The 17,168-nt window shown below is 33.5% G+C and overlaps 1 protein-coding gene across 1 annotated transcript in view; it reads left to right on the forward strand.

Annotated features, from left to right (window-relative positions):
• LOC126887289 (peptidyl-prolyl cis-trans isomerase) overlaps positions 1–17,168 on the forward strand; it is a 40,671-nt gene that overhangs the window by 18,005 nt on the left and 5,498 nt on the right. Inside the window, exon 2 of the mRNA XM_050654697.1 lies at positions 2,620–2,830. Coding sequence (XP_050510654.1) covers positions 2,620–2,830 — 211 coding nt within the window. The remainder of the gene's footprint in view (positions 1–2,619; positions 2,831–17,168) is intronic.

Consider the following 17,168-nt stretch of genomic DNA (forward strand, 5'->3'; position numbering starts at 1 on the left):
ATTATAATTTTTGGATTTGTCTTTCTCTGTAGTAAGATAATAAGATATTATGTAGGTATAACATTTTTATATGTCTATTTGTCACCGTGTTGTTAATTATATCCGAAACTTACGTGTCACTTAATAAAAGAAGCTCCGTGGCGTAGTTGGTAGAGCGGTGGGTCAGAGAACGGAAGTACACGGAAGGTCGCGGGTTCCAATCCTGGACGATTCATATTTTTTTTTTAATTCTTGGTTATAAAAATTTTTTGAAAGTGGTAGATAAGAAAGTTAGTTTAATATTTAAATGAAATACAAATAACCTGTTAAGTATATTTACTTCGTTGAAATTATAGAAGAATAACTTCTTACGTGCGTACAAAGTACACACACATTCTTTTTTTGAAACGATAGTAGAATCATTTTATTTTTAAATGAACATATTAAGTGCAATCGTTGTGCAATTCAAAGAATACTCAGAATACAAAGAAAAAACATTTCAAGACAAAATATTGAAAAATAAGCCAACTGCGGCAAATATAGACACTTAAAAAAAATTAATTTTACGGTGGACATCCGAACTCCTCATTGGATCATTTGAAACAAAAAATTCAAAAAGATTTTATCAGCTTATAAGTTTCTCGAGGTATCGCTGTCGAGTTTTTTTAGTTAACGATTTTTGAATTTTTGGTATCACTCTAGAAGTCAAAATAACGAAATTTTCTGTAAAAAAGGATGAACATCAACATATTTATTATTGTTAAAGTCATCGTTGGAATGCATTTAACAAGGTGGCTGTGATAAAATGCATTATTCAACACTATGAATGACAGAGTCCTTATCAACACCGTGGAGAATATTCTGGAAGCATGTGGAATTTCATGTCTTCATGGTTCATGGTTCATTTTCTTAATTTATATTCCATGACATATAACTAAACAACCATACAAAACATTTTATCAGACAATTTGTAGCAAATTAAATTTTCTACGACTGTCTGTTACTTTTTTTGTAGAATGGAAAATAAAACAGTTATAATCAAAATTATCTCAAAATTTTTTAACAAATTTTCTTTTAGGCTTTATTTGAACTTTTTTCTTCTCATTTTACAATAAAATGACAGCAATTTTTTAGAGGGGTTTTAACAAATTTGTTTAATTTGATTAATTTTTCTGTGTTTTACATCGCCCCGAAGTTGACCGGGTTCTTGAATGATCTTCTACCAAGACCACGTTTCCCTGTGCTTGCCATACCTTATCCGTTTTTGCTTTGCATAGAAACAATTTAAAACATATTTCAATATACAGAGAGGATCTAAATTATGCAATAAATTCATTTTCTCTAAAATGGACGACTTTGGAGAAAAATCCTGAAACAGGTCGATTTTTATTATTTTAAATTACAATTGTTTGGCATATATTTCATACTAGTGACGTCATCCATCTGAGCGTGATGACGTAATCAATGATTTTTTTTAAATGGGAATAGGGGTCTTGTGATACCTCATTTGAAAGGGTGTTCAATTCTCTATTCAGTAATATAAACGATATTATTATTTATAAAGGGTGACCAAAAAAATAATTTTTGAATTAAATTAATTGACGCAAAAAGAAGAATGTATGTAATTTATTTAACTCAAAATACATTGTACGGCTGTCAGTAAATAGAAAAAAAATGTTTTAAACATTTCTTTTCGCTTAAATTAAATCAAACAGCCTCCCACCTACCTCTTGGCAGTTTGAATATTTAATTTAAGAGAAAAGCAATGTTTATTTGCCAAATAAACATTTTTTTCTATTTTCTGACGGCGATATAATGTATTTTGAGTTAAATAAATTGCATACATTCTTCTTTTTTCGTCAATTAATTTAATTCAAAAATTATTATTTTGGCCACCCTATATAAATAATGATATTAATGTTTATATTACTGTATAGAGAATTGAACACCCTTTCAAATGAGGTGCCACACTACCCCTAGTTCCATTTAAAAAAATCATCGATTACGTCACCACGCTCAGATGGAAGACGTCACTAGTATGAAAAATATATGCGAAAAAATTGTAATTTGAAAATAAAAATTGACCTTTTTCGGGATTTTTCTCTAAAGTTGTCCATTTTAGAGAAAATGAATTTATTCTATAATTTAGATCCTCTCTGTATGTACATACAATTTGAATAAAACAAAAGTCACAGGGACCAAAAGGTGTAACATATACTGTGGATGATCTAATAATTCTCGATCCTTTTTGCTTTGGAAGGTTTTTTGTCAATTTCCGAGATTTTACGAGCTCTGACACTACACTATGATTTTTTTCTGATCGATTTACCAATTTTCTGGACTTCTGTTGTTATTGATGTTGACAGTCATCCAGAGTTCGCCAGTTATTTCCTGTGCCTGCAACTCTCTTGAAAAAGTTTTATGGGGCAAAATTAACTTCCATATAATACTGCTTTAACACGACATTCTTCTCTAGCGTATTTTTTAGCTTTCCAGGCTTTAACTAGTTCTTGCAAACACTTGAACATATTCGCGGGACTGAGAAGCAGCAGTCCGGTTATTTGCTGTAACTCATATGCTTAGCAGACTTACACATTTTGTGAATAATTTCTCTACAATTTAAACATTCTTATGTTACAGCTAAGAAACGACGTAGTTCCAAAAACAGCCGAAAACTTCCGGGCCTTGTGCACCGGCGAAAAAGGCTTTGGCTACAAAGGATCCACCTTCCACCGTGTCATTCCCAACTTCATGTGCCAAGGAGGCGACTTCACCAACCACAATGGCACTGGAGGAAAATCAATCTATGGAAACAAATTCGCAGATGAAAACTTCACACTAAAGCACACCGGTTAGTAGGAAAACATTTATTTTGTTAATAAATATGAACAGTATTATTTAATTATGACATAGACTATTTATAGACCATGGGTCGTATTTTCGAATTCATTCGAGCATATTTCTCATATGAAATTAGAAGAAATTCGCTTGAAATGTATATGAATTTTTTCGTATACAGTAAAACCTCCGTTAACCGAAATATTTTTAACCGAAACATCGTTTAACCGAAACGGATGGCAGTTTCAATAATTTCGTCAATAAAAAGTAAATTTTTATCGCAAAACGGAAACAATTTGATGTTAATTTGTCAACATCATCAACATTGCTGTCATACAACTAAAGAACGCAATTAAATATACAATGCAAATGAAATGATTGAGAGATAATAGCTGCAAAACCTTGTCAAAGGAAAACACAAAAGAAAATAGATTTCTTTAAAAAAAACTTTTAAACATTTTCATGTTCCTTAACTTTATTCTGTATTTACAAATTAAAGAAAACATTACGAAATTGCTTCATAGTATTTTTTAATACCAACTTTGACCAAGAATACTTGTAATTTGATACAGGAAGAATACAAAAAACAATGTTATTTTTAACCGAAATTCTTGTTATCCGAAACGGCCTCCCCCCCCCCAATTATTTCGGTTAACGGAGGTTTTACTGTACAACTATTCGAATGGGTCTGAACCATTTTAATTTCGATGCTCGTATACGAACTGAGTAATAATTGTCACTTCAGTTGTCACTGGGCCCGTGCACGTCAGATAAGATTTCAGCTGATAGTTTTTAATGGTTGTTGAATACAATATTCTTACATATTGGTTGCGTGTCAATAAATTCGATCAACTCTTTTTGTTCGGCCGATACTGAACCACCATATTTCATGCACTTTTTTGCTCATTTCAGCTAATTTCAGCAATACAAGAAACGAATTGTTTTGATGACAAAATCACCATAAAATAGGTTAAGTAAAACTGTCAATTATTATTTTTATTTTTCTTGAGTTTTGGTTGTTCAAATTCCACCTCTCACATACAAATGTAGTTTTTAAACACGTTGGCTGCCATAATGTTAAAAAAGTGGGTCCTTACGGCCACGAGTCACCTGTTTATATGCTTTTGAGACAACTAGGGTGTGTCACGCAGCTGTTATCAACAACAACATGAGACAAAACATTTGTGTCTCACAGCAGCCAACGTGTTAAGATCCACTCTGGTCTAATATTTTGATATAGAAAGTTATAAACAAAAAACAGATTATTGGAAATACTTAGTTAGATATAGGATTTCAATCACTTCATCACTTATGTAGAAGTATCAGTATAGGTTTGCAAAAAAAATTGTAGTCCCCAATTCCAATACATACATATTTATGTACAATCCGTACAATATAGATTCTGTTGCACGTCATCCGCGTCATAGCACGTGACGTCACATGATACCAACACAAAATATGTAAGTGGTAGGTCTGACCTTTTTAGAATTGTTTAGCTGAGTACACTGGAATTACAGCCACTAAACATATTTTATTATACAGTATGTCCCTGTAAGTTGTATCCATATGGAAAACTTTTTTATTATTAATTTACGAAAAAAAGTTATTCTTTATAAAAAGCTCTGCATGGTCCAAAACCTAAGATTTAACCATCAAATATCAAATTTTTTGAATATTATACGAGGTATGTTTGAATTTCACTCAAAGTAAAATAGTTTTATTTTTCGTAATATTGGAAATTGCTATTATGAAAAGTTGTTTGGAATTAAAAACTATATTCCAATATGCAATTACATCCTTCTAATTGAAAAAAAAAAATTTTTGAGAAATTATGGATCTCATTATTTTTTCAGTTATTTCAATTCTGATAACTCTTTTATTATTAATTTTACGAAAAAAAGTGATTCTTAATAAAAAGTTCTGGATGGTCTAAAACTTAAAATACAACCATCTTATATCAAATTTTATCAATTTTATACGAGGTATGTCAAAAAAATAAATTTAGATCAAAAGTAAAGTACCTTTATAGTTCAGAATATTTCAATTAGAATTAATTCTAAATAACTTTTCATTATAACAATTTTCGATATTGTGAAAAATAAACTTGAATTAAAATAACTGAAAATAATGTTAGTTATCCCTAATTTTTCCAAAAAAAAATTTTTCAATTAGAAGGATGTAATTGCATACTAGAATACAGTTTTTAATTCCAAACAACTTTTCATAATAGCAATTTTCAATATTGTGAAAAATAAAGCTACTTTACTCTTGAGTGAAATTCAAACTTTTTGACATACCTCGTATAATATTCAAAAAATTTGATATTTGATGGTTAAATCTCAGGTTTTGGATCATGCAGAGCTTTTTATAAAGAATAACTTTTTTTCGTAAAATTAATAATAAAAAAGTTTTCCATATGGATACAACTTACAGGGACATACTGTATATGCGTAGAAATAATAATGGAAGATTTCTATTAATGTAAAGTTAAAGAAACATACCCCAACTTGTTTCATTTAATTTGTATAAGTGGAATATAAATCGTTGTTATAAAGCACCCTTGTTCGGATTACACTCGAACTGCGATCGAACAAAGGTGACATTTTGTCATAAATTGGTAACATTTATTTGACAGTTGCGGTATTGACACTTCAGATTTGTTTTTAGTCTTTACTATAAGTATTTGTTTTCTTATATTTATTATTTTTATTAATTACTTTAACATAAGATTATAACTTAATAATTTTTGTTTTCTATTTCTAAAGTTTTTATTGATTTACATTGAATATTAATTTGTTTTATTGTATAATCTACTTCCGTAATTGATATATTTGATTTAAAATGAATTTAAGAATTTTTCGTAATTGGGCAACAATGTCAACTTAGATCTCTGATATATTTACCATATATTTGTCCAATATATTTACCGTTGCACGTCATTATCTACGTCAGAGATCTAAGTTGACATTGTTGCCCAATTACAAAAAAATCTTGAATTCATTTTAAATCAAATATACATATCTTATAATTTTTGCGGAAGTGGGTTATACAACAATCAAATTAATATTCAATGTAAATAAAACTTTAGAAATAGAAAAACAAGAATTAAGTTATAATCTTATGTTAAAGTAAAAAATAATAAAAACAGTAAAAATATAATAAAACAAATACTTATAGTAAAGAATAAAAACAAATATGAAGTGTCGTCACCGCACCGCAACTGTCAAATAAGTTACCAATTTATGGCAAAATGTCACCTTTTTTTTAATCACAGTAATTGCCGGTTGTTCGAACGCTAATCAACAATGATCATTATCAAATATTTAATTACTGTCACCAAAACTGTCAATGTCAACTTTGTTTGGGTTGCTGAAAGCATAATTAATTACAATTAGGAGATTTATTATTAATTATGGTAATAATTATTGTTATATTAATTGATTATAGACTCCACAGACTTTTTAACAACCCAAACAAAGTTGACATTGACAGTAATTAATTATTTGATAATGATCATTGTTGATTAGCGTTCGAACAACCGGCCCTTAGTGTTATCCGAACAAATGTGCTTTATAAAAACGCTTTATATTCCACTTATACAAATTAAATGAAACAAGTTAGGGTATGTTTCTTTAAATGTACATTAATGGAAATCTTCCAATATTATTTCTACGCGTATATAATAAAATATGCCAGTGGCTGTGATTCCCTTGTACTCGTCTAAATAATTCTAAAATGGAACAGACCTACCGCCTAAATATTTCGTGTTGCTATCATGTGACGTCACGGGCTATGACGAGGATGACGTGCAACGGTAAGTATTTTGGACGGACTGTATATTTTTATTTTTGTTTAAGGCGTTTACCTGAAAAATAATTTTATTGAGTTATACAACTTACTGACTACATTATAGAAATTGATATATTATTTAAAGCAATCATTATTTCATTGTCTTTTTTGTCTTGTTTTGGTGTAATACTGAATTGTTGGCTATTTAATGAATCATACTTCCATTATTTATAATGATACACCAATAAGTCAATGTGATTCATTTTCTATTCAGTCTGTACACCTACCAATGAGTTATTTTTAGTTATTATTCATCAAACACATTTTAAGGGTGATGAATAAACAACATGTTTGATACCAAAAGTGCTTAAATTTTATGGTAGATAAACAAATATACAGAGTGAGTTTTGTACAATAAATATATTATACACGGCTCACTAAAATAATTAGTTACGCCCCTGTACTACTGATTACTTAAAATTCAAGTAGTATTTATGTAACCTTTCTGGAAACTCCAGGTTATTGTTGAGACTCGCATTTGAACCCCTCGCCGGGGCAGATCGTCAAAAGCTTCCTAACGAGAATCATCTCTAATCTATCGACGCTCCCGCTATTCGTAAAAAGGCCGCATTTTACCGGCTTTTTTTGCTATCGTTTTATACCGCTCAGATAATTCAATCTGCTCAGTATTATCGACGATGATTTATTTAGCGTATTAGTGAGTGCCTTACAAATGAACCAAATGGATTATGGAATTCAATCAGAGCTCTGATGTGACACGTCATCAAGGAATAAAACTGTAAGTACTCTACATGTATGTGAACATAACTTATTAGTCGTGATACTGTATGCATTTTGAACCATATACCTCTCGTAGCAAATATTCTTTGTGCCATTTATGCAGATAATACTTTAAATTACATATGAAAAATCGTTATCTACTCTTAACCAGCTTACCTATGGGAATATACTCTATAACCGTACAATAAGTATAGGTTACTATTGTTAAGGATACTTTACGTATTGCCTAAACATTTCTGTTCCATCGAGCCGTATCATATTAATTATTTATTAATTAAATCCTCAAGGTCCTTCGTATTTGCATATTTTGATAATCTCTATTCTGAGAATAACGGTTTTTCATTTATAGTGTCTTTCTGTTGCATTTGGAAATTTCCAAGCCACGCCGCCCCGGCACAAAAATAAAATATTCCTCTCTTTCTGCACTCAAATTCTCAGTATTTAACCCAGCACGTCTCTACAATAGCTGGTAGGTTGTTAAGCCCGGTCTACACGTGCAATTTCAGAAACTACTTGCTTTGTTCAAATAAAGGAGTCGTTTTGTTTGTATGAAAAAATATTTGCATATATTACATTATTTTATTTTCGTAAATATATTTTTCTGTTTATAGTATACAAAAAGTGTACTCATTTCTTGGCTGATAGTACGGGTGTTATAATTTTAACATTGTTTGTTCAACCTTTTGATTTAAATTAAATTTATAATTTTGAATCCGATTAAGCCTGGTTCACAGGTTACAAAAATTATTAAAAATAATTTTGTTTTCTTGCATAAATTGTAAGTTTTTGCTACATTTAGCTTCGCTTAAGCTCATTTTACACTTCTAGAAAACTATAGAAAATAAATAATTGTTTTTTCCTTCAATTTAATTAATTTAAATACTTGTTAAGGGTGTCTCACACTTGCTGAAAAATACCCATTTTGGAAAATTGCATATATTTTGAAATTTTATAGTTTTGCATTTCATATACTAATCTGCGCTCATACAGGGTGATACTATTAAGCCAATCTCACACTATTAAACGTGTAATATATAATATATTGTACATATTCTCTCATTTTCGCATCGATTTATAGGTTTAGACATTTGCAAATAATCTATCTAATCTCACATTCTCGCAACATGGCTGACCGATCAAAATATAACCGACAGAGGCTCACCGCAAAACTTGATATAACCAAGTTGGCTGATTCGGTTCCCACAACTCTTAATTCTCTAAACAAATATAAAATTCGTGAAATAATTTCACAACTCAAACATTCTTACGGACTTTTCCGCGATGCTCAAAATGTGCTGGAGACGATCCCCGAGGAACCTACCCCCTCTACTGATTCCTCTGTGGTTTTTGATAAATATTTGGATACAATTTCTCTATTGGAAGAAAGGTTAGAGGTCATTGAAAGTTCTAATGTGACTGCTACCCCCTCCCTCCAATTTGACCCTAATTCTTCTCTAACCTCACAGTCTATGGCTAGGCAACGAACAGTAAACCTCCCTCGTATTCAGTTAAAACCATTTAGTGGCTTAGTTACTGAATACAATTCATTCATTGAGACCTTTGATACAATAATAGGATCTGATACTACATTAAGTGATCTGGAAAAACTCATTTACCTCAAAAGTTTTCTAACTTCCGAGCCTTTGACGCTTCTCGAGCATATCCCACTCACAGGTGACAATTACAAAATAGCCCGGGATAACCTGACACAAAGGTACGCCAACTCTAAATCGCTTATCAAAACTCTCATCTCTCAAATTCTTGATGCGCCTCCTATTTCTGGAAACGCAAATCACTCACAATTAAGAAATTTTCATACGGTCATGTCAAATAATTTCAAGGCCCTATTGAACTTGAATAGGCCCCCTTCAGATCTCTTGCATTTACTTCTCATACATATCGCTACTCAGAAACTCGACGCACCTACCATTAGGGCTCTTGAGTTCCAATCCGGTGGTAGCCAAGCTACCCCTGATTTTGTCCATTTTCTAGGGGAAATCGAGACACGCGTTGTTCATCTTGAGAATATTCAATCTCAATCAAAACCAAAATCGACTACTACTTCCAGACACTCTTTACACCTAGCCTCAGACACTTCTACCAGTAACCTTTCGCCTCGCTTAGGTCCTAAGAAATGTTCCTATTGCAACGACTCTCACTCGATCTACTCTTGTCCTCAGTTCAAGCAGTTGAATTCTAAAGAACGTTTTAGTTTTGTCAAACAAAATAAATTTTGTATTAATTGTCTTGGGTCTCACATGCTCGATCAGTGTAAATCCAAATTCTCTTGCATAGTTTGTAAATCTCGTCATCACACGTTGCTCCATTTCGACAAAACGGGTCATAGTAACCCTTCCGCGGCTGTTGGCCAACACAACTCAAATAATCATAATAAAACCGCTATCTCAAATAACTCCCATACACAGGGTAATTCACAACAGGGGCCCTCACATGTTAGAGCTCCTGAAACGGAAGTTAATCTTCAAAATTCGACTCCACATTCAATGGCTCTATCTGCAGCCTCGCTTGATAATCATTTGGTGTTATTAAGCACACTCCAGGTCTATCTTGTCGCTCCTAGCGGCAAGAGGGTCTTCGCAAAGGCACTTTTAGACTCGGCCTCACAGGTTTCATTTATTAGTGCTGACCTCGTAAAGGAACTGTCACTCACCACTAGAGATGGAAAATTACGGATCAATGGAATTAACTCCACCTCATCCTCGTCTCAATCTATTGTTGATACAACAATTTTCGCTGTCGCTAACGACGTTCCTTTTGACATCTCGTGCTCTGTACTCCCAAAGATAACAAATCCGCTTCCTCAAATTTCTATTTCGGCGAGCAAACTAAACATACCCTCAGAGATACCATTAGGTGATCCGATGTTCCATGTAACATCCCCAATTGGTATCCTGCTCGGTGCAGACCTGTATAACGATATCATTCAACCTGAAATAATTCGTTTGGGAAAAGGTCTTCCCGTTCTTCAACGCACTCTACTCGGGTACACGATATCAGGGTCAGTTCCAGACTTTGCTCTTAAGTCGAAAAATACTAAAAAGGCTTTGGAATTTTATTCAAACTCTCTCGTTACTTGTTGTTCTCATAACACTCCTTCCGCCGTAAATGAGCCGGTAGTGTCCAACGAGGAACTATCCGATCATTTACAAAAATTCTGGGAGCTGGAAGAAGCCGCTCCTCAGAACACCGATCTCATTAATGATCACCCCGCTGAAATTAATTTTGTAAAACATGTTAATGTTCTCCCCAATGGACGATATGAGTCCACACTCAATCTCAAACTCCCTATCGAAGATATAGACATGGGAAATTCGTTTCTCTCGGCAAAAAGACGTTTTCTCAGTCTCGAGAAACGTTTTCAACTCAACCCTGATTTATTGGAAAAATATCAGGACATTATATCGGAATATCTCAATAACGGACAAATAATTCAAGTGCCGTTAAAAATGCTAAATGACTCAGGTAAACCTAATTACTTTCTCCCTCACTTTCCCGTTTTCAAATCCAACTCTACTACTTCCACTCGTATAGTTTTCGATCCAAACAATAAATCGTCTACGGGAATCTCCCTCAGTGACGTCATAGACAAAGGTTATGTCGTCCAACATGAACTTTTTGACATTCTCGCTAAGTTTCGTCAGTTTAAATTCGCACTAGTAGGCGACATCAAGGCTATGTTCCTACAAATCGCCATTTGTCCCACTGAAACATTTCTGTTAAATTTTCTCTTTAGGGACAATATTCAGCAGCCTTTACGGTGCTATCAATTTCAAAGATTACCCTTCGGGCTCCCAAGTAGCCCATTTATCGCTCAAAGAGTTATCAAGCACATCGCTGACAACAACAAACATACCCACGAACTTGCTACTAGTGTTCTGCAAGAATCTATCTATATGGATGACCTGATCAGCGGTGCTGACAGTCTTCATGAATTAAGTTGTCTTTTCGAACAATTAACTTCTTTGCTAGAAACCCATGGTTTCCTCCTCCACAAGTGGAACTGCAGTTCTTCAGAATTTCTGTCTCAACACAATTTAAATCCCGTCTCTGAAGTCAGTCTTAACTTCACGGGATCTGATAAAGTCTTAGGCATATTCTGGGATTCAGAACGCGACCACTTTTCGTTTAAAACTCCTATCTTCAAATTGGCTAATGTTGTTACTAAACGTACTATTCTCTCCTACATTGCTACTTTGTATGACCCGCTAGGATGGTTATCCCCTGTCCTTGTGAACGCTAAGCTCTTGATACAGGAAATATGGTCCCAGAAATTGGACTGGGATCAACCCATTGACTCACCCATCATTATGAAAAATTGGCAAAACCTCTTATCGACATTCAAAACTATAGAAGAGGTCAAGGTACCTCGATGCTTACTTTTACAAAAGAAAGTTGTTGATGTTCAATTAATTATTTTCACCGACGCATCGGAAAAAATATACAGCACTTGTGTGTATCTCAAAGCGACATACTCAGACTTTTCTGTATCGTCGCGGCTTATCGCTTCTAAAAACAAAATTTCTCCGCTAAAAAATAAACTCACCATCCCCAAATTGGAACTTTGTGGAATAGTGTTGGGAGTCACTCTGGCTCATAGACTTTTTCACATCTTCAAGAAAAATTTGAGTATATCTTCATCTCATCTCTTTGCTGACTCTACAATTGCCTTGTCTTGGATACTTTCTAAAAAACACATTTGGAACATTTTTGTACAAAACAGAATTCAAAAGGTCAATTCCTTGTTGGAAACTTTTCCTTGTGATTTCCATTTCGTCAGAAGTCACGAAAACATCGCTGACCCCGCTTCCAGAGGGATAAATGTCTTTGATAATCCCCAGACCACCGAAGACTGGTTATGCGGACCTAGCTTTATTAGAGACAATCCCATCGATTTTTCTCTTCATCAAATTCCTCATTTTCAGGATGATCTTCCTGAATTAAGGAAGTTAGTTGTCTCAAACATAGCAACAAATCACGAACTCAACGACACCTTTGAAAATCTATTCGCTAAATCTTCTTCTTTTCGTAAAATTCAAAGAATTGTCGCTTATCTTTTTAGATTCATCAGTAATATTAAAAAGAAAATAAATAACTCTCCACGAGATACGGATATATTGACGCCACCCGAAATGGAGATCGCTGATCACGCGATCATCAGGTATATCCAAAGTATCTACTTTAAAAAAGAGATTCTTGAATTGAAAAATGCTAAACTCGTGACCAATAAAGCCATTCGTAAACTCAACCCCTTCCTACAACATAATGATGGGCTGATTCGTGTGGGAGGACGTCTCCGACACGCCCCCATATCGTATAATCAAAAACACCCCATTCTACTTCCTTCTAAATGTCGAGTTGTAGAACTAATCTTGACTCAAGCTCATCATAAGTTATTACATTCAGGCGCGCAAACAGTACTTTCGTATGTCAAAATGAAGTACTGGCCAATTGACGGATTAAGACAGATTAAACGCTTAATTCGTAAGTGTGTAAACTGTTTCCGATTCATGACACCCAATTCTGTTCAACAGATGGCAGATATGCATCCCGATCGTGTACTCCCCACTAGACCCTTCCAAGTCGTCTCAGTGGACTATGGGGGGTTCTTCTTAATTAAGTCCTCACATTTGAGGAAGGCACCGCTTTACAAAGCATACGTAGCCTATTTCATTTGCATGAGCACTAAATGTGTTCATATCGAACTCGTCACAGGATTAAGCGCAGAAGCCTATATTCTTACTCTGAAAAGGTTTATTGCCAGAAGATCCACGCCCAGTATTATTTGGAGCGACAATGCCACAAATTTCCATGGGGCAAAAAATGAAATGCGCGAATTCTATGATTTTTTCTTAAATCAAAATAATTCGGAACAGATTAAGGAATTCTGTACTCAAAACTCCATAACTTTCAAGATGGGTGTTCCCCGCAACCCCCATCAATTCGGCCTCCATGAGGTAGGAATAAAGAGTGTGAAGTATCACCTCTATCGAATTATAGGAAATTCCCACTTCACCTTTGAAGTGTTTAACACAGTATTATGCCAAATCGAGGCTATTCTAAATTCGAGACCCATCACTAGGATGTCGTCTGACGCCAATGACTTCGCTTTCCTATCTCCAGCTCACTTCTTAGTTCAAAGAAGTTTAACCGCGCCCCCTGAACCAAGTGTTTCAGAGATACCTGAAAATAGGTTGAATCTTTTTCAGCGTATTAGTAAAATTCAACAGCAATTTTGGAAATTGTGGAAAAAAGACTATCTTTGCCTCCTGCAGCAAAGAAATAAATGGACCGACCCTACTGACCCTGTCAAGATCGGGGATTTGGTTCTGTTGAAGGAGGATGGTACTCCTCCACTCTTATGGCCAACTGCCAGGGTAATAGATGTATTGCCTGGTAAGGATGGTCTAGTTCGTACTGTCAAGATTCACACTACTCACGGTGATTTTCTTCGTGGTATTACGAAAATCGCTGTGATTCCCCTGGAAGATTAAAATCTATCCCTAGGGGGAAAACTTATCGTTTTCCTCCATTTTATCGTTGTTACCCCTTGTGTATATAAACTCTAATTTCTTCAAACATTTCTTATCGTTGTGCACATCTTTGCCAATCCCCTCTCTTCGAGGTGATATAGGCCATCTCTCTCGCCTGTCGCCCCCGGCAATATGTACAATAAATATATTATACACGGCTCACTAAAATAATTAGTTACGCCCCTGTACTACTGATTACTTAAAATTCAAGTAGTATTTATGTAACCTTTCTGGAAACTCCAGGTTATTGTTGAGACTCGCATTTGAACCCCTCGCCGGGGCAGATCGTCAAAAGCTTCCTAACGAGAATCATCTCTAATCTATCGACGCTCCCGCTATTCGTAAAAAGGCCGCATTTTACCGGCTTTTTTTGCTATCGTTTTATACCGCTCAGATAATTCAATCTGCTCAGTATTATCGACGATGATTTATTTAGCGTATTAGTGAGTGCCTTACAAATGAACCAAATGGATTATGGAATTCAATCAGAGCTCTGATGTGACACGTCATCAAGGAATAAAACTGTAAGTACTCTACATGTATGTGAACATAACTTATTAGTCGTGATACTGTATGCATTTTGAACCATATACCTCTCGTAGCAAATATTCTTTGTGCCATTTATGCAGATAATACTTTAAATTACATATGAAAAATCGTTATCTACTCTTAACCAGCTTACCTATGGGAATATACTCTATAACCGTACAATAAGTATAGGTTACTATTGTTAAGGATACTTTACGTATTGCCTAAACAAGTTTTATGTATGGAATGCCTCAATTATCTTGGAAACGGCTTGCACGATTTTTATTGGTTTTAGTGAGTAAGGGTTTTGTGATGCAAACGATATTATGGACGTATTTACATTGTTCTCAGATCCGTTTTTCTGGAAATCTAATGAACTTTCTTGTTTTAAATGGGACACCCTGTATACTTTGTGCGTTTTGAAGTCCTTAATAAATACTGATTATTTTTCATGTAACATTTCCTATACATAAATAGCGTAATTTCTGAGTTATTGCTACATTTATTTTTTATTGTAAAAAAAATTTTGAAACAAATTACAGAAATCAATTTTTTCGGCTCGGGCAGACAATATTTTAGGTTCTTTGGATCATTGGGAACAAAAAGGTAATTTTTCTCAAAGTTGATAGTGTTTGAGTTCAAAGGGCCTAGCCGGGTAAGATGGTGAAAAAGTGCCCCCAACTCAATTTAAATTCCATATAGGTTACTTTTTAGCACATATAGAGGAACTCACTTTATGAAATTTTTAGCCCCCTAGGTGGTCACGTGACCCCCCTAGAGCCTAATTAGGCTTTTTATGTTTTTATTTTTTAACTCAGCCGCGTCAAGAGATAGCCAAAAACTTTATTTAAAAAAGTTGTAAGTTTAAAAAAGATCTATATGAAAAATAAATTTTTAAATTTTTTGGCGGGAAATTCGAATTTTTAGAACAATTTTAAACTTTTAAATAACTCTGAAAAAAAAAAAAAACTAAGACACTCGTTTTTACGAAAATCAATTATAATGTGTATTTTTGTACAGTCTTTCACCCTGAATTTTTTCAGATTTTTAAAATTGGTGAAACGTACCTTTAAAAATAAAAAACCGCATTTTTTCGGTTTTTTTTTTTCGTTTTTTTGATACAATTTTATACATATTTTTCAAAAAAGGTAACACCGTCACTAGAATAGGTAAAAAAATGAAAAATAATTGGGGTTTGCTTAATAAAATTTTTTTGTAACGCCATCCATTTTCAAGATACAGGGCGTTGAAGAAAACAAAATTTTACACATTTTTTACGATTTTGCCGAAACTACTGGCAACATTGCAATAAAATTTGGCAGGTTTTAAGAGGTAGTTATTGTGCATTTTTTGACATACAATTAAGAATTTTATATTCATCATTGGCGCGCAAACCGGTAATGGTCTGAAGTTTTTAAAGAAAAAAAGATGGTACGCCACTGACATATTTCAAATTAACAATCATTTTTGAATTCCTCGTTCCATTTGTGATAAAAAATCTATCTTCCCATTTTTTCATACGACGCGCCGTTTTGTTGCAAAAAATAAAATATCTTAACGCTTCCAAAGTATTCGAATTAATTTTTATAATGGATGTACTAGTTTATGTATGTAGATGTAGAAACTACTAGAAGTTCGAATGCTTTGTAAGGGTTAAGATCTTTTATTTTTTGAATAAAATAGGCGCGTCGTATGAAAAAATAAGAAGATAGATTTTTTGTCACAAATTGAAAGAGGAATTCAAAAACGATTATTAATTTGAAATATGTCAGTGGCGTACTATCTTTATTCTTTAAAAAGTTCAGACCCTTACCCCTATGCGCGCCAATGATGAATATCAAATCCTTAGTTGTATGTCAAAACATGCACAATAACTACCTCTTAAAACACGCCAAGTTTTATTACAATGTTGCCAGTAGTTTCAGCAAAATCGTAAAAAATGTGTAAAATTTTGTTTTCTTCAACGCCCTGTATCTTGAAAATGGATGGCATTACAAAACAATTTTATAAAACAAACCCCAATTATTTTTCAGTTTTTTACCTATTCTAGTGACGGTGTTACCTTTTTTGAAAAATATGTATAAAATTGTATCAAAAAGCCAAAAAAAAAACAATGCGGTTTTTTATTTTTAAAGGTACGTTTCACCAATTTGAAAAATCTAAAAAAATTTAGTGTGAAAGATTTTGCAAAAATACATGTTATAATTGATTTTCGTAAAAACGAGTGTCTTAGTTTTTTTTTCAGAGTTATTTAAAAGTTTAAAATTGTTCTAAAAATTCGAATTTCCCGCCAAAAAATAAAAAAAAATTTTTTTCATATAGATCTTTTTGAAACTTACAACTTTTTAAATAAAGTTTTTGGCTAGCTCTTGATGCGGCTGAGATAAAAAAATAAAAACATAAAAAGCCTAATTAGGCTCTAGGGGGGTCACGTGACCACCTAGGGAGCTAAAAATTTCAGAAAGTGAGTTCCTCTATATGTGCTAAAAAGTGGCCTATATGGAATTTAAATTGAGTCAGGGGCACTTTTCACCATCTTACCCGGCTAGGCCCTTTAAATTTAAACAATTTAAAACTGAAGAAAAAACGAAAAATTACCTTTTCAAGGCTTAAAATTAAAAACAACTGAAAAATGTGCCTTAATTCAAATTCACACCTTCTACTATCAGCTCCCTATAAGAT

The sequence above is a fragment of the Diabrotica virgifera genome, chromosome 6, assembly GCF_917563875.1.
Source record: "Diabrotica virgifera virgifera chromosome 6, PGI_DIABVI_V3a".
Lineage (NCBI taxonomy): Eukaryota > Metazoa > Arthropoda > Insecta > Coleoptera > Chrysomelidae > Diabrotica > Diabrotica virgifera.